At 42.8% G+C, this 19128-nt stretch overlaps 1 protein-coding gene across 2 annotated transcripts in view; it reads right to left on the bottom strand.

The window, feature by feature from the left end:
• Window positions 1-19128, bottom strand: part of ACOX3 (acyl-CoA oxidase 3, pristanoyl) — a 195462-nt gene that overhangs the window by 136942 nt on the left and 39392 nt on the right. For both annotated transcript variants that reach the window (XM_073610777.1, XM_073610785.1), the window contains exons 5-7: window positions 18324-18413; window positions 15104-15247; window positions 2409-2497 (exon numbers count right to left, since the gene is read on the bottom strand). In XM_073610777.1, the coding sequence (XP_073466878.1) occupies window positions 2409-2497; window positions 15104-15247; window positions 18324-18413 (323 nt within the window). The remainder of the gene's footprint in view (window positions 1-2408; window positions 2498-15103; window positions 15248-18323; window positions 18414-19128) is intronic.

Below are 19128 nucleotides of genomic sequence, written 5' to 3' on the forward strand. Positions count from 1 at the left end.
TTATAAACAAAAAACTTACTTGCAGTATATTACCAAATTATAATGGGGAGTATTTATGCTTCATGACAAGTTACTGTATTTAGAATTTAAAGTATTTTAAAATAATGTAAATGATTCAGTTCAGATTCAAGCAATAAGTATATATGCCTAAGACAATCCCCGGGTTCTAATTAATCTCCACTCTATCCAAGACAAAAGAAAAAGCTTTGCCTTAGGTTATAGTTTAAAATACATACTGTATACCACTGGGAACAACAGCAACTCAGCCCCGAAGTAGTAGACCATGTAAAATGACAGAGCAGGGTCAGCGCATGCGATGCGCAGAAGTCGCCAACTGTCTGCAAAGTCAATAGCTACAGACCACAAAACTTCATGTGGTCTTCAGATTAGCACAACAACAGTGCGTAAAGAGCTTCATGGAAAGGGTTTCCATGGCCGAGCAGCTGCATACAAGCCTTACATCACCAAGTGCATTGCAAAGCGTCAGATGCAGTGGTGTAAAGTATGCTGCCACTGGCTTCTAGAGAAGTAGAGACGTGTTCTCTGGAGTGACGAATCACAGATGGATGAGTCTGGGTTTGGCGGTTGCCAAGAGAATGGTACTTGCCTGAGTGCATTGTGCCAAGTGTAAAATTTGGTGGAGGGGGGATTATGGTGTGGGGTTGTCTTTCAGGGGTTGGTCTTGGCTCCTTAGTTCCAGCGAAGGGAATTCTTAGAGGAAGTAACCCCTGATGGGTTTTTTCTTTCCCTGCAAAGTAAAGGCATAATGTGCTAGTGTGCATCGCATACTAACACATTATGTGACACTTACCGCGCATCCATCTTTGCCCATCTTCCTTCCAGAGCAGCGAACTCCAGCTGTCACACTGGCTGGAGCCGCGTGACGTCACATGCGCGCGGGAGCCAACGTTAACAGCACAGGCTTCTGAAGAAAAACGGCACAAGCGGCCGTTCCTTCAGAGCGCATGTGCGATTACATCATCAGCGCAGTATACAGTAAATACCTCCTAAATGGCGCACATTTAGGAGATATTTACAGTACCTATAGGTAAGTCCTTTTCTAGGCTTACCTATACGTACAAAGTATACAGGAAGGTTTACTTCCTCTTTAAGGCGTCAGCATACCAAGACATTTTGGACATTTCATGCTCCCAACTTTGTGGGAACAGTTTGGGGATGGCCCCTTCCCATTCCAACATGACTGCGCACCAGTGCACAAAGCAAGGTCCATAAAGACATGGATGAGCGAGTTTGGGGTGGAGGAACATGACTGGCCTGCAGAGAGTCCTGACCTCAACCCGCTAGAACACCTTTGGGATGAACTAGAGCAGAGACTGCGAGCCAGGCCTTCTTGTCCAACATCAGTGCCTGATCTCACAAATGCGCTTCTGGAAGAGTGATCAAACATTCCCATAGACACACTCCTAAACCTTGTGGACAGCCTTCCCAGAAGAGTTGAAGCTGTTATAGCTGCAAAGGGTGGGCCAACCCAATATTGAACCCTACGGGCTAAGACTGGGATGCCATTAAAGTTCATGTGCGTGTAAAGGCAGGCGTCCCAATACTTTTGGCAATATATCTATATATACACTCAAACATACAGTATATCTGTTCGGGGGCCCTTAAAAACCTTTAGCATCGAATTTTCTTTGAGGTAGGTAACCACCCTCAACCCTACCTATTTGCTTTGGCTTGGGACACACATACTAGGGCCAATTTAGGTTAATTTGGTCATGTCTAACAGTATGCCTTTGGAGTGTGGGTGGAAACCGGTGTGCCCAAAAGAAACCCATGCAAACAGAGGGAGAACATGCAAACTCCAAGCAGATAATGTCCTGACCGAGACTCAAAACAAGGACCCCAGTGCCTGCACAACCACTGTGCCACCCCACTCAGTGTTGTAACCCATGTAGAGCTATGCCGCAGGCCCACTTCTCAGATCTTGCTGACCTCCTATGATTGACTTGATACGACAATATCCGGTTATTGTGCTTGCTGCATAGTGATTTATGAATGGCTATGCAGAGGGAGTATTATGCACTGCAAACATGTTCACACTGTTGACTGATATAAAAAGCAGCAGAGTGAGTACTGGCCTTTCCTCTCCCAGTCAGAGCACTACTGCGCAGAGGACTGCAGGGAACTGACATCAAGACAAGTTCACATATTTATGATGGTTATATGTAAAAATACACTACATGTTTTAATAAATGCATACAATAATTGTTTTGTTCCATCAGTCTAGATATAACTTCAGATTTCACTGGCAGGTTTAATTGTTTTCACAGTGAGAGCCTGGCTGGTTCTTCTGCCCAATAGACAGCTCAGCATTCAGACACCTTGATAAATGAGGTTGAGTGTGGAGAATACATATATCCATTTCTCAATACTCAGGCATTGTCACTCACCCGTTGTCTAATCCATTTTGACCCAGTTTCTTGCCAATGTCACCAACCATCACTCCTGGCATCGGAAGCAGAGTTTTAGGGTCACGTATCTGTTTATGACACAAAAAACAAATTGTCTACATATTTAAAAATTGATTGAGGTGCAGGTTTCAAAAATATTACATTTAAAACGAACCTACTAACAAGAGACTGGAAGTGTCATCTCAGTTCTTCTTTATAAAGGTGCAACCAAAATGGTAGACTTAGGTCACCACATTATAAAGTTTATGAAACCACAATAACACGTTTCATTTTAAATCAGCTAAATGCATCTAGATGGATTTAAAAAAGGTACACAAAGTCTTAAGCCTCATGCAAACTGGGAATCAAAAATGGCGGAACAAAGGCCAAACACGCATAAATGCGCGTTATTGCTAGATGCTAGGCTTGTCCACACGCATTTTAATGTATTAAATAAATGTATTTTCTGGCCAATAGAATGCATTACAACTAAACGCTCAAAGACACATAAACGCACCTGAACATACATTAACATGCATGCAAAATGCGGCTTTAGGCAGGTTTTTAAGCTGTGTTTTCCTACCCTGGAGCAAAGGCGTCCAGGAAAGAAAAGTAAAATGTCCTGTGTGCATGAGGACTTAAGCAGCCCATAGACCATGGGTGGAAGGAAAAAAAAATGACTTGATTCCTCCATCAACACAGTCAGTGTTCATGGAGGGAATGGCTCCTGCAGCTCCGTACCATCCCCTTGTCAGAACACAATAGCTCAGCAGGGGACAGCTTAAGTTGAGCCTGATGTTAGTACAGCGGCTCCAACTTAAGCTGTCAGGTTTTTTTTTTTCGTTCAACCTGCTAGGTTGAAAAAAAAAAACCTGATAGTGAGTACTAGGCTTAACTTAGCAGGGGGCAGGTTGAACCTCTGGCACAGAGGCCATTGCTTCCAAACAAAGAGAAAGGATTCTTCCTTGAAGCATTCTGGCAGAATCCAGGCTTTTCAAAACAGGCTATGGCTGCTTTCTTAAAGAGGAGTTCCCATTAAAAAAAAAAAAATTAAAAGTCAGCAGCTACAAATACTGCAGCTGCTGACTTTTAATAATCGGACACTTACTTGTCCCACGGTCCAGCGATGCGGGGGGCAGAAGCTCAGCTCATCTCCCCCTCCGTTCGGCGGCGCCGGCATTGCAACTGTGGGCGCCCCACTGTGGCTTCACAGCCGGGCACCTACTGCGCATGCGTGAGCGGCGCCGCGATTGGCCGCTCAGTCATCTGGGACCTGTAATGTGTCCCAGATGATTGACAAGAGGGAGGGGGCAGAGCTGAGCCCTTCCTACGCCGAGGGGAAGTGATGTCCCCAGCCCAGGCACTGAAGGAGGCAGACTACGAGGGACCCCCTAGCAACAGCCATTTAGGAGGTGAGTAAAAAAAAAAAAAATTCCCAATTTTTTTTTTTAGGAACATTCATGCTTTTTTTTTTTTTTTTCGGTGGAACACCACTTTAAGAAATCAGACTGTAAGACTTTGCATAATGTTTTATGCACCTAGAATACATTTATGTAATTTAAACTGAAAGTTCACTTCCGTTTTATTAAACAGGTCCAAACACAAGGTCAAAGCTAAGTAGAGCAGAGAGCAATGATGAAGTGCCATCAGAATTCAATTTAGTAGAGTGAAATAAATGGACTATGGCTGTGAGGTTGTGCTGAAGGGTTACTGCACTTATCCTTACTAAAATAAGTCTGAAAAGCTGTGCAATTCTCCCCAATTCTCTGTACTTATTCATTAATCCTTCTTGAAGGACATAACACTATCGGTTAGATCCATGTTTATTATTTATTTCAAAAAGCAATGTGCAAGAGATTTTCCATTTTGTAACTTTGTCATACAGCCTTTCTCTAAGTCGCTGCAACTTCAACAAACTAATAAATAAAATCATACTATAAGGAAGGCCTAAAGCCTAAGTTTAGTCAAAAATCTTTATTTTTTAAATCAGGGATTATAGTTAAAATCAGTGCACACTGTCCCCCGTGTTGCTGGCTGCTGCTTTAGCTGAAATCCAAAGTCCTCTGATCCCCCTACTCCCGCAGTTGTAATCTTCTGATGCTGCGGGAGTTAATATGAGCCGAGGGACCTGTCACAGGCACTGTCAATAGTGCTGACTATGCCGCCTTTTCCGCCCCCCTCCTCCATTCAGAGATGCTGTACTATAGCTTCCATGAAAGAAAAGCGGACTGCGAGACTGCTATAGTACAGCAATACAGCTTCTATGAATGGGATACCCCCACAGTACCAGAAGATCATGATTGTGGGAGTAGGTAGGAATCAGAGGACTTCAGATTTCAGCAGTCAGCAACACAAGGGACACTTTGCATTAAACGTTAGTACTGCCCCTTGTGCTGATTTTATTTTTCTACATTTTTTAGTAAACTTAGACTTTATTGTGGACTGATTTTTAAAAATGCACACTTCACATAGTTCAATAAAGTAAATGTCAGCATTAACAAACTATTATAAGTCATTTTAAATGTAATGTGCAGCACTACTAAGCAAGAAGCAGTGTCTATAATAGGCAACTAGAGCTGTCACCCGTTCTCAAATACTCTTATGCCCCGTACACACGGTCGGATTTTCCAACGGAAAATGTGTGATAGGACCTTGTTGTCAGAAATTCCGACCGTGTGTAGGCTCCATCACACATTTTCCATCGGAATTTCCGATACACAAAGTTTGAGAGCAGGCTATAAAATTTTCCGACAACAAAATCCGTTGTCGGAATTTCCGATCATGTGTGCACAAATCCGACGCACAAAGTGCCACGCATGCTCAGAATAAATAAAGAGATGAAAGCTATTGGCTACTGCCCCGTTTATAGTCCCGACGTATGTGTTTTACGTCACCGCGTTCAGAACGATTGGATTTTCCGATAACTTTGTGTGACCGTGTGTATGCAAGACAAGTTTGAGCCAACATCCGTCGGAAAAAGTCCATGGATTTTGTTGTTGGAATGTCCGAACAAAGTCCGACCGTGTGTACGGGGCATAACAGTAGTTGGTAGTGCTGAATAAAGACATTAGTCCAGCCCGTTCAAGCTGTGTGGAAGTGTGCAAGTTCATGTCAATAATCATTTCCCATATCCCTGAATATTGTGTTCACCAAGATGCTTGCCCAAGAGTTTTTTTTTTTTTTAAAAACAATTAATACTTCTTGCTGACACCGATTGTGGAAGGGTGTTCCACATCCTGACGGCCCTGACAGTGAAAACCGCCTACACAGCTTAAGCTTAATAGCAAACTACGTATATATGGTGCAAATGTTTAAAGTGTATGTAAAGCCAAATCATTTTCTTTCTTTTTGTCTGAGTCACTTTGAGATTTCCCTTCACTTCCTGTCCCAACGACACATGATGAAGTAAGAGCAGATCTTTCTGTAAAGTCTGAAAGGGGTTGTAAAGCCAGAAGGTTTTTTATCCTAATGCATTCTATGCATTAAGATAAAAAGCCTTCTGTGTGCAGCAGCCCCCCCCCAACACTTACCTGTCTGTCCAGCAATGTCCATGAGTGTCTCGGCCTTCCGAGATTCTCTTTCCTGATTGGCTGAGACACAGCCGCGCCATTGGCTCCCACTGCTGTCAATCACAGTCAGCTAGCTAATCAGGGAAGAGAGGAGACGGTGCCGGGTCGGGGCTCCGTGTCTGAGTGGACACAGGGAGCTGTGACTCGGCTCAGGTGCCCCCATAGGAAGCTGCTTGCTGTGGGGGCACTGAACAGGAGGGAGGGGCCAGGAGCACCGAAGAGAGACTCGAGAAGAGGAGGACCCAACTGCATAAACATGTTTTTTTTTTTAATAGAAAAAAAACGAGCCTTTACAATCACCCTTTCCTTCCCTCCACATCAATACTGACACGGCAGATAAGGTACATGGGCACAGTGAGGCTTGCAATGGGCACAGTGAAGCTTGCAATGGGCACAGTGAGGCATGCAATGGGCACAGTGAGGTTGAAAATGGGCACAGTGAAACTGAAGATGGGAACGGTGAGGGTGCAGATGGGCATTGTTGACCCTCTTTTCAACTTACAGTAGCTGCTTCATTCTCACCCTAGGCTTATACTCGAGTCAATAAGTTTTCCCAGTTTTTTGTGGTAAAATTAGGTGCCTCGACTTATATTCGGGTCGGCTTATACTCAAGTATATACGATACATTTATTAAATGTTTGCATTGAGGCCTGCATATTATTGTAGCCATGATCAGTATGTTCTGGATGCAATGCCCAGGCTCCATCATTGTTTACATCCCAGCCCTAGGTCTGTATTGGGGTACAGACCTACCATTATGGGGCTGGAAGAAAGAAGCAATTAACATCACCACATTTATGTTCCTTTGAGATCTGTGAGTACCCCTGCTTTGGTGGCAGATGGGGCTTGTAGTCATCTGTAATGAATAAAGACATGTGTGCTGGAAGAGCCATGCTAAACTAAAAATAAGCAGACCACTGTAGGGAGAAGCACCCTGTGATTCAGGGATTGGGGAGTGCAACCACGTTTCATGTTAGGCCTCCTTCACATTGGTGTACTACAGCGTGCAGGGCTGTATTTACCTGCATTAGGACACACAGGTATTCAATGCATCCCTGTGCAGACAGTCCCAGTTATGTCAGTTGGTACACAGCTGCTGCTTCTAATCATCTAATCATGCGGGTGTGGGTGCATTGTTCTGAACACAGACTGCCTGCGTTTGGGGGCCCTGCACTCGTACCCACACAGATGTCGAATTGGAAGCAGCGGATGTGACCGTGCAGCTGCTGCATCCCAATTAACATGAGTTGGACTGTCTGCATGGAACACCTATGCATCCCTTTGCTGGAAAACATGGCCCTCACACAAGTGTACACTGTAGTACACTCATGATTTACACTCTAACTATGGGTGTAACATGAAACATGGTCAGAAAGATGGAGTATGCTTTTAAAATTCAGTTGCTTTAGAATGTATGTAAAAAACTAAGGCTGCAATAAAATAAAATAAAAAATGGAATGTAACACCAACTGTCAAAAAACATTTAAAAAGGTAACTGACAATGCTAAGGCAATCAGGGGATCAGCTGTCATCTAAAGAGTGACAGATAGTGGCCTTTCCTCTGACTGCACACACACTCTAGCTTCTCATTGTGCTGTGTGTAAAAATATATATATTGTACATTTACAGTATCTCACAAAAGTCAGTACACCCCTCACATTTAAAAAAAAATGTATTATATCTTTTCATGTGACAACACTGAAGAAATTACACTTTGCTATGCTTACAATGTAAAGTAGTGAGTGTACAGCTTGTATAACAGTGTAAATTTGCTGTCCCCTCAAAATAACTCAACACACACAATTAATGTCTAAACCACCGGCAACAAAAGTGAATACATCCCTAAGTGAAAATGTCCAAATTGGGCCCAAAGTGTCAATATTTTGTGTGGCCACCATTATTTTCCAGCACTGCCTTAACTCCCTTGGGCATGGAGTTAACCAGAGCTTCACAGGTTGCCACTTGAGTCCTCTTCCACTCCTCCATGACAACATTGCAGAGCTGGTGGGGTTTAGGTCTGAAGACATGCTTGGCCAGTCCATCACCTTTACTCTCAGCTTCTTTAGCAAGGCAGTGGTCATCTTGGAGGTGTGTTTGGGGTCGTTATGTTGGAATACTGCCCTGCGGCCCAGTCTTCGAAGAAAGGGCATCATGCTCTGCTTCAGTATGTCACAGTACATGTTGGCATTCATGGTTCCCTCAATTCACTGTAGCTCCCCAGTGCCAGCAGCACTCATGCAGCCCCAGACCATGACACTCCCACCACCATGCTTGACTGTAGGCAAGACACACTTGTCTTTGTACTCCTCACCTGGTTGCCCCCTGCCCACCCTTGACACCATCTGAACCAAATTAATTTATCTTGGTCTCATCAGACCACAGGACATGTTTCAGTAATCCATGTCCTTAGTCTGCTTGTCTTCAGCAAACTGTTTGTGGGCTTTCTTGTGCATCATCTTTAGAAGAGGCTTCCTTCTGGGATGATAGCCATACAGACTAATTTGATGCAGTGTGCGGTGTATGGTCTGAGCACTGACAGGCTGATCCTCCACCCCTTCAACCTCTGCAGCAATGCTGGCAGCACTCATACGTCTATTTCCCAAAGACAACCTCTGGATATGACGCTGAGCACGTACACTCAACTTCTTTGGTCGACCACGGCAAGGCCTGTTCTGAGTGGAATCTGTCCTGTTAAACCGCTGTATGGTCTTGCCCACCGTGCTGCAGCTCAGTTTCAGGGTCTTGGCAATCTTCTTATAGCCTAGGCCATCTTTATGTAGAGCAACAATTCTTTTTTTCAGATCCTCAGAAAGTTCTTTGCCACGAGTTGCTGTTGAACTTCTAGTGACCAGTATGAGAGAGTGAGAGCGATAACACCAAATTTAACACACCTGCTCCCCATTCAAACCTGAGACTTTGTAACACTAACAAGTCACATGATACAAGAGAGGGAAAATGGCTAATTGGGCCCAATTTGGACATTTTCACTTAGGGCTGTACTCACTTTTGTTGCCAGCAGTTTAGACATTAATAGCTGTGTGTTGAGGGACAGCAAATTTACACTGTTATACAAGCTGTACACTCACTACTTTACATTGCAGCAAAGTGTATTTTCTTCAGTGTTGTCACATGAAAAGATATAATAACATTTTTAAAAAAAAGGGGTGTACTGACTTTTGTGAGATACTGTACATGAGTGCCTGTCCTCAAGGAGCTTACAATCTATGGTCCCTAACTCACATTCACACATACACATAATAGGGCCAATTTAAACAGGAGCCAATTAACCTATCAACATATCTTTGGAGTGTGGGAGGAAACCAGAGTACCTGGAAGAAACCCACGCAGATAATGGGAGAATATGCAAACTCCAGGCGGGTAGTTTCGTGGTTGGAGTTTGAACCGGTGATCCTAGTTGCCTATCCTAGATCCTATCCATTTAATGTATTTTATGGATGTTATTTACCTTTAAAAGCCTCCCATCAGACTGCTGATGAGTGCCCCATCTTGGAAAGATGTCAGCAGGCCCAGCAGACTACTCAGAGCTGTCCTTCAAGTGACAATCAATACTATACTCAGCAGCTACATTAAAAGAGGTCATGTAGGGAGGTGAAGGAATTGGTGGAGATGGGCCAGCACAGACAGTAATTAGATACTGCCAAATTTGCCAGTAAGCCCAGAGGAAATGTTGCAAGTAAATACAAATCTGTTTATAGGAAAAAAACACTGAAAATAAGCATTTAATGCACTTGATATTTCTGTAGTTTTACCCGTAATTTAAAGTGGCGATATGTTCTCTTTAAATACCATTCTATTGCAAAGTTTTTTTTTTTTTTGCCACAATGTAGTACAACAAGCACTTATGTCACTTATGTCAAGAAAATACATCCAGTAAAAAGAATAGGGTAAAAGATTCACTGCAGCTTGAATCCTATTATAGGCTATACAAGTGTGAGAAGCAGCATGGCGGCAGCATACCTGTGGCTGGGATTTAGAGGAAGGTTAATTGCCGTGACTGCTGTCAGCCAAACAGCACCGGGGACACAAACTGTGTGGCTTAATTAAGCAAATAAACATTTCACAAGCCATTTGCTTTAATTGCTTTTGTAATTAAAAATTTAGGAATAAAATATAAAGCTTATGCTGCATTATAAAAAAAAAAAAAAAAAAAAAAAAAAATCACATTTAAAGAAGGGCTCTACTAAAACACAACTTATATCTATACTGCAAACCTAACATAAGCCAGGTGTAATTTTGTTTAAAACATCAGTGACTCTAAAGTTTCATTCACACCGTCATAAAAAAACACATATACAAGTGTTTTTTTAATTACAGATCTGAATACAGCTGCGTTGTTTTCAATGGAGCTATTCACAGAGGTGCATAAACATGAGGTGTTCTCAGATCCTTAAAGTGGATGTAAACCCTCACATACACCCAGTGAAGTGAACAGCTTAAGATGATACACAGAGATGAACAAATCTCCCTACATAAGTTTTACATGTACAGGTATATCTTCTGTCTTTCCCTTTCTATATTCTTTAGAATGTGAACATCATGGTAGAATTTTTACTTCCTCTTTCAGCTGTGGGAGTGGAGTCTTGTCATACACTGTGTGAGAGCTGATTGGAGGAAAGGCACACACACAACCCTCCACATAGGCAGAGCAAGGAAGATACATGCAGAGCTGTGCTGTGAATAGACCAGCTCTCTGCTAATCTATTTATAGCAGCCTTCCCAGCACAAATTTCCAGCTGCTTTTATCTCCTGTGTCAGAGAACTTGTCAGAAGTTATCATGCTGATAAGAGAATAACGGAGCAGCAGAAAGACACGGGACTCAGGGCTTTGGAGAGAGAAAAGTAAAGCCCAGGTCAGATTTCATGAATCAAGTTTACATCCACTTTAAGGCTGCAAAACGCAGTGCGATTGACAAAATCAACCTATGCAATCCCATTTATGTATGGGAAAAAAATGACAAATGAATGGCTCAAATTGCACCACATCGCATGTGATTTGCACAGTAATGTGGTGTGATTCCTGTGCAAATCACATGTGATGTGTCACACCGCATATATGTGAACCGAGACTAACACAGATTGCAAAAAGAACATGTGCTTACACGTATATACTCATGCATACGCGTTTGTAAGTGTGTAAATTAAATTTAAACAAGGGGGGAAAAAAATGATCATAAAAAACAAGTTATGCATTGGTCTTTACGCTTTTAAACTTATGTATACACAAGTATTTTACTGGTCATTACGCAGAAACGTTTCGCTTAGAAAACACGTGTACTAACACCAGTAACTTTATTACAGCTGTGTGAATGAGGCATAAAGCTGGCCATACACTGATTGAATTTGGGCTGGTTCCTAATTAACTAGGAGAAATTTGCTTAGAGGGTGGTACAATCTGCCCCCTCCTGTCCAATACCCTTCAACTGGAAAACTGAAAGAGCAGATGTCCAGGTGTTCTGACAGCTGCCACCAGTGGCTGTCAGAATTCAATAACCCAACAGGGAGATCTGTCCATCCACACTATATAAAGGGATAGAGGAATCTTTTTTTTTGTACTAGCCAGGCAACTAGCATCTTCAGAAGGGGATTGGCAATGGACCCCATGAGTCTCTCAAGAAAGGCTTTTGTTAAATTAGCACAGGAACAGGCCACAAATTATGAGTTCTACATACACTCACTGAGCAAATTAATAGGAACACTATACAGTACTAATGCTGGGTAGGTCCTCCCTTTGCTCTTAAAACAGCCTCAGTTCTCCGTGGCATGGATTCCACAACATTCATGAATCATTTTTTGAGATTCTGGTCCATGTTGACATTGCACAATTACAGTTTGTTCGCTGCACATTCATGCTGCAAATCTCCCATTCTAAAACACCCCAAAGGATGACAGGAGTGGAACCCAACATGGTCCTCAGCTCTTGTAGCCCATCCACCTGAAAGGTTGAATGCGTTGTAAATTCTGAGATGTTTTTCTGCTCACCACAAAGTTAGGAGGGTTATACGAATTACCATAGCCTTTCTAGGCCATTTTAAGGTGTTTCCATCCACCAAACTGAAGCTCACTTGATGTTTTTTGCTTTGAACACCACTTGGAGTAAACTCTAAAGGCTCTTGTGCCAGGATCTGAATCCCGGGTTTACTGCTGTACCTGGCATTGGCTCTTCCTAATCACAGCTCTGGATAGCTTCTTGTCTGATCCTTTAGTCCAGGGGTCCCCAACCCCTGGGCCACGGACTGGTACAGGTCCGTGGCCCATTGTTGACCAGGCCGCACAGTGGGAGGTGAGCATCAACAACGGTCCAGACAGGGCTATCACAGGTTGCGGTCACCGCTCACCTCCTGCTTTGTGGGCATGCCTGTGTCTTCTCTCCCAGCTCTCCTGGCGATCTGCATGGAGAGTGAGAGTCTTTTCATATTAACAAGCAGGTAATCACCCTATTTTTAATATGATAAATTGCAGCATCTCCTGCCCCTTGCCATGCTAATAGGGTGACATCATCTGTGGGGCAGGAGACCCTGGAGAAGACACAAAGGTTGAATCCTGCCTCTGCCCTGCAAAAGGTAGGAGTAAAAGGGAGCACTGTGATTGAAGAGAAAAGGGGATTGGAATGACTGAAAGGGACAGTGTGATTGGAGGGGGGGGTGATGTAAAGGGCCACTTTGATATAAAGGGGACTGCACTCTAAAGGGGCACTGTAATCTTACGGTACCCCTTTACAGTGCAGTTCCTTTTACTGCTTATCACAGTGCCCATTTACAGTGCAGTCCCCTACCGATCACAGCCCCCCCCTTTACAGTGCAGTACATGTTACATTAATGTTAAGGGGACTGCACTGTAAAGGGGCATTGTAATGTAAAGGGGACTGCAATGTAAAATGGGGAGTGTGACGTGGGGAACTGAGGGCACTGTGGGACTGCTTTAAAGGGCAACTGTGTACACTGATTTAAATGAGGGACTGTGCTGTAAAAGGAGGCTGTGCTGGGGGTCTGAGGATCCACTCCGTGAATATCCAGTCACCTCCCCGAACCCTGGAAAAATTGTCTGTCACTAAATCGGTCCCTGGTGCAAAAAAGGAAAAGTTTGGGGACTGCTGCTGCATAACCAGTGAAGTGATACACAGAGATGAAATAAAGAAAAATCCTCCTACACAAGTTGTACCTGTTTATCTGCAGTCTTCTCTTCTCTACATCCGTTCAAAGTCCAGAATTTATAAAGATTGTCTGAACTGTCAGAAAAAGGGGACGAAGAGCTGAAATTACACTCTTCAGAGCTCAGCGAGGAGAGCTCTGACAGCTAATTGGAGGGAAGGGACATCCCCCCCCCCCCCTTCACACATCACACAGGAACAGACCTGAGGCTGTCAATCAGCTGGAGGTTCCTCTCCCCTGTCACCTTTTTTCTCTTTGCGTCAGGAAAACTTGTCAGAAGTGACTCATGCTTATGGCAGAGGAATGAAGCAGCAGACAAAAATGTCACTTAGTGCTCTTAATTGAGACAAGTACACACTATAGAGGGATATGCTTTGTTCATAATTCATGTCTGAGGTTTAGAACCACTTTAAGCCATTTCTCTGCACTTCCTGTTTGCCAGATTCTTGTGCTTTTGCCACCAAGTTACTCTTCTTGCTTCTGCTACACACCACTTATGTACGGGCCCTTGGCTGTCAATGCATTCTTTGTTGCTCTCCATTTCAAACCTGAAACTTTAGACTACGGATGTTAACCCTTTAATCTCCGACTATGCTTCTGCCTTGCTTCCATACTGCTACCACTATTTGTGCATCAAACTTGGCCTGTTTATAATCACAAATGTGTCTGTGGTTTCAGCTACTGAACCCGGAGCCTGATCCTGGATTGTGACTTGTTGGGCGTGAAAATTCCTGAAGACTAGCGATTATAAAACTCATACCAGTCAATCTGGCACCAACAATCACTAGGATTCCATTTTCCCCCATTCTGGTGTTTGATGTGAATATTAACTACTGAGCACTTTTACCCCCTTCCTTGCCAGGCCAATTTTCAGCTTTCGACGCTATTGCACTTTGAATGACAATTGCGCAGTCATGCAATGTTGTACCCAAACAACATTTTCTATCATTTTTTGAGACACGTAGAGCTTTCTTTTACTGGTATTTTATCACCACTGGGTTTTTTATTTTTTGCTAAAAAAACAAAAAAAAAGACCAACATTTTTGAAAAAAATGTTTTTCTTAGTTTCTGTTATAAAATTTTGTAAATAAGTAATTTTTCTCCTTCACTGATGTGTGCTGATGAGGTAGCACTAATATGCAGCACTGATAGGTGGCACTGATAGGCAGGCTCTGATGGGCACTGAAATGCAGCATTGACTGGCATCAATGATGGGCACTGATTGGCATCACTGCTGGGCACTGTTGGGACTGCACTGATGATCAGTGCCCTGATTCTCTGTGCAGATCTCCCCTGTGAGGAAATTCCACTGATCGTCGCTCCTCTCCTCACACTCTGTCAGTGTGAGGACAGGAATGCTGTTAACCGGCATTTCCTTGTTTACATTTAATTAGCTGTAATTGGACACGTGGCTGTAACGCTGATCACGTGGCTAAAGAGCCTCGTCATCGGCTCTTTGCTGAGACTGGTGATGCGCCATGTCCCAGGGACAGAGTGCACCACCAATCGCCGAACAAGCGCCCCTATGGGTGCACAAGCACAGCGAGAGTGGGAAGATGTCATATGACATCGTCCCAGAACAAGAGAACCACCTTGCGCCCATCATTTCACTATACGGTGGGTGGGAGGTGGTTAAATAAAGCAGGAGCAGAGCAAGGTGAGATTACTGTTTTTAGTAAATTATTAATGGAAGTATATATAGGGAGAATTTGTAGGTCTGTGATAGAAGCACTCTGCCTTAAAAGACGAGCTCTCACACTGTCACAGATGTGTTGGGGATTGGGCAATGTCTTCCCAACAATGTCCTAGACAGCAGAAAAACCTGACATTGGTTTCACACATATTCCACTGAACTTAAAAATAAGTAAAAATAAGAACTTTTTTGTATCTGCTTCATTTAGCAATAAAAAAGATGTTATCTATAAAATTAAAAATGTGAAAAGGGAAGTTCCCTCACCTGCATGACAAAGGAGTGTAATCCATGGCACTGTCCATCTGATGTGTACAGCTGAGCATACACCACAGCATGGGTGGCAGTCTTCCCCATATTACCTACCCAGAATTTAGCTGCTTCAAAATCTGGGGAGTTTATTATAAATTCCTGGAAAAGAAAATAGAGTTAAAATACATGACATAACAACTTAACATTATTGTTTAAAAAAAAAAAAACAAAAAAAAAAAAAACACCACAATTATTGTATTCAGTTCTCAAAATTGTTATTCAAGGCAGAAGAAACCCACCCATTTAAAGTGACACTAAAGCCTATGTTTTTTTCCGTAATTTTGGTGTAATACATTATGTTATGCCTCTTGATGGGGTTGATTTACTAAAACTGGGGAGTGCAAAATCTGGTGCAGCTCTGCATGGTAGCCAATCAGCTTCCAGTTTTTTTTGTTGTTGTTAAAGCTTAATTGAACAAGCTGACGTTAGAAGCTGATTGGTTTCTATGCACAACTGCACCAGATTTGGCACTCTCCAGTTTTAGTAAATTAACCCTGATACAAACATATTTCTTCCACCTTATAAAGGCAGTGGCTTTTCCTATTCACTTGAAAAAAAACACGACAATTATTGTATTCAGTTCTCAAAATTGTTATTCAAGGCAGAAGAAACTCACCAATTTAAAGTGACACTAAAGCCAATCAGCTGCCAGTTTTTTTTTTTGTTAACGCTTAATTGAACAAGCTGAAGTTAGAAGCTGATTGGTCTCTATGCACAACTGCACCAGATTTGGCACTCTCCAGTTTTAGTAAATTAACATATTTCTTCTCAGCACTGCTGCTTGGGTGTTTGGTGATGCTTTCTTTCAGTTTCCATGGTGTAACTCTTGCGTGCACACTCCATTCACTACCATTACCTGGAGTGGCTAGCCACTCCTCTTCCCCCCTCCTGTGTCCTTCAGTGCGCATGCTCCTGCCGTCTCCTGTCTCCTTGGGGGTTCTAAAATCAGCCAGGAGAGAGCAGCGGAGAACATGGAGATTAAGTGTTGGGCACACACTAGGGGAATTAAAAATTACTGGAGCATGTTTTACTGCTTGTTAGCAATACATTATTTAAAAAAAAAATGGAGCTTTTGGTATTACATTAAGGGCTTTTTTACATGGGCAATCAGGGGGCAGTTGATCTGCGGTTTTATCGCCCCCTGTCCACCCACCTGACAATACAAAGGACAGTACATCGCAACAGTCGCAATGCTTTACGGCCGTTGCAGTTTTAATTCAGGCTGCAGAGTTTGACAGATGGCACTGCCTGTCAAACTCGCCCTCTAAGATTAATGGGGCTACAAACATTAGTGTGCATCTAAATGCCTGAAAAAAATGTAATGTATTGCAACTTACTAGTCCTTAGATGTGGTGGCTACATTAGTTATCTTTTATCGGGTTATGAATATGTTCTGCGTGTTCAGATACACACCTGTTGATTCTACCGGAAATGTAGTGTCCTTGAAACCTCCTGTGCACTGAACTGTCAAACAATATTAATACACTTTCCTGTGGTATTCTGTAAACTACAGGACACTTCACCCTTATAGGGTGAATAATGGTGAAAAGGGGAGGTGTTCTGTGCTAGGGTGACAATGCTGCTCCTCTTTAGATACAGAAGAGGGAGTGTAGTCACCCTTACAAAGAAAATGTGTTATCTGCAGCAGTGGTCATCAACCATGTCCTCAGGGCCCACTAACAAGCCAGGTTTGCAAGATAACTGAAATACATCACAGGTGATATCATTTGCTGCTCAGTGATTGCAGTATTCTAGTCTGCATCTCCCCAAGGTAATACATAAAACCTGGCCTGTTAGTGGGTCCTGAGGACAGGGTTGATGACCACTGATCTGCAGGATTACCAGGCAAAATTAAAGGGAAAAAATATGGAAAAAATGCAGCAATCACATATAAAGACTGGTAAGCTGTAATATATATTACAATTCTATTCTTGGGTCTAAAAATGCCTTAAATGGCTAGGGAACAAACTACAACACTGCCAATGTGGCCTGAGCAGCTGCAGCACAGTTTTTCCTAAACAAAACTGGTTTGCATCACCGGAATGAAAGATGTATTTAGCTGTGATCCTACAGTTACTCTTTATTGATGTCATACAAAGTACAGGAGAAATGTGAAGAGAGAAGCCAATCAAAGCAATTCTTATAGAATTTGACTATATTTAACTAAAATCTGGTTGTTTTGGTTATTGTACTTTTTACAACTTAAATTTTTGCACTGCATTATTAAATAGACCCTGTCAGGGAAAAGCAACAATGTCTGTGTAAGCCCCCCAACCTATCCTACTGAAACTCATCTTTCCAGCAACCCCCTGCCACATGCAACCTCTACCTTCACATTAGGGAGGGAGTTCACCACCATTCCTTCAAGGCTCAGACACCAGCCAACATTAGATATTTTGGTGGAAGGATTGATGGGGCAATGCTGGAGAAGTGACAAGGTAAAGTAACAGTCTTTAAACAAGCCAGTGAATTTTTAGGCACTGCTTACACTTAAAGTATATTGTATGTGTAGTGGTTGTGTATATATTTTCTTTCTTTATTATGGGCAGGACTTAAAAAACAACATTTAGGAAAAAAAAAAGTTTTTTCTTTTGGTTAAGGAATTATAAAATATTGCATATGATCTGCTTTGCTGTTGATGCTTTGATGTAAAAAAAGATTTTTTGTTACAGAGTTCAGTAACTCAACCTATACACACACAAATAAATGACTCCCTGCTGGAACTCATCAGACAGATGTGTCTGAAAGAAGACAATTACTGCTTTCCATTTTAAAAACCTATAGTGCTCTGGGTATTAGCTGCATACATAATTTTCTTTCTTGACCTACAACCCATGAAAAGTCTCTTTTGCAAAAGAAAAAAAAAAAAAAAAAAAGAAACACCTTTTCCCCTTATGCTCTTAGCAATTTTGAATTTTCTCATGCACCCTGCTCCAGACATGCAGTAATGCGATAATAGAGCTGGGTGCGGTGGACGATGTATCTCCTGTACACATCCACCCAATGGAGAGGCACCCAAAGAGGAGCAATGCAAGACGTGAAAGAAGCAGTTGGGAAGTGGTAGTGAATGAAGCGGTGACTGCACAAGACAATTACTAAAGAACCTGAGCCAAAACCATTATATTTCCTTTTAACGCCAAAGTCAGCAGTTTGTTGAAAATCTCCTTCCGCGTACCTTTGTTGAAGCATCGAAGTTTGCAGTTGTGCGGATAGCCTTTGTATTGCTGCCATGGCTCAATTCTGTGAGTGCAAAGCATCCAAAAATCTAAATTAAAGCAATCGATTATTAGTGTAAAATCTAAGAAATATCATAAACAACAATTTAAATCCATAGCTTAAGCAGGAAAATTAATAATGAAAATGTAAAAGTTTTCGTGAGCAGGGCCAGGATAACAGGTGGCAGGGAGGGGCGGATACCCTGGGTGCAGTGCAGTGGTTTACTGTAGATATAGGGGCGCTCCTTTTGTTATAAGGCTGACAGGAGTAATGACAACAGCATCACTACTCCTGTCTGCCCAGAGTTGGGAGCAGCAACTCCTCCCTCCTGCCAGTGCAATGCTCCTGTATAAACAAGGTGGCGGTGTTCACAGACACAGAGGAGCTGCACCAGCAGAAAGGATGAGTGGGAGAGAGAGCACAGCCCGCACCACGGATCGCTGAAGTCCCCAGGAGAGCTCAGCGAGTGAAGGAGAAAGCCATGAGCGGAGGAGAGAGCCATCAACACAAGCATGTGCTCCATGTTAAAACCAAGCTGCACAGTGATTTTGACAAGCAATTGACTGCTAGGCGTAGGATACCCTAAGCTTGCACATCATAAATGGGGGGCAATTTGGCATCTTTGCCCTGGGCGCTAGATGACCTTGTCCCGGCACTGCTTGTGAGATACGGGTATTGCTCATATATGACCTGTTAAACAGTTTGTAGAGAAGGAAGTTTTAGTGGGGAGGGACAATAAAGAGTGATATGGTCTCACAATCTGC

This window comes from Aquarana catesbeiana, linkage group LG01 (genome assembly GCF_042186555.1).
Source record: "Aquarana catesbeiana isolate 2022-GZ linkage group LG01, ASM4218655v1, whole genome shotgun sequence".
NCBI classification, from domain to species: Eukaryota; Metazoa; Chordata; class Amphibia; order Anura; family Ranidae; genus Aquarana; species Aquarana catesbeiana.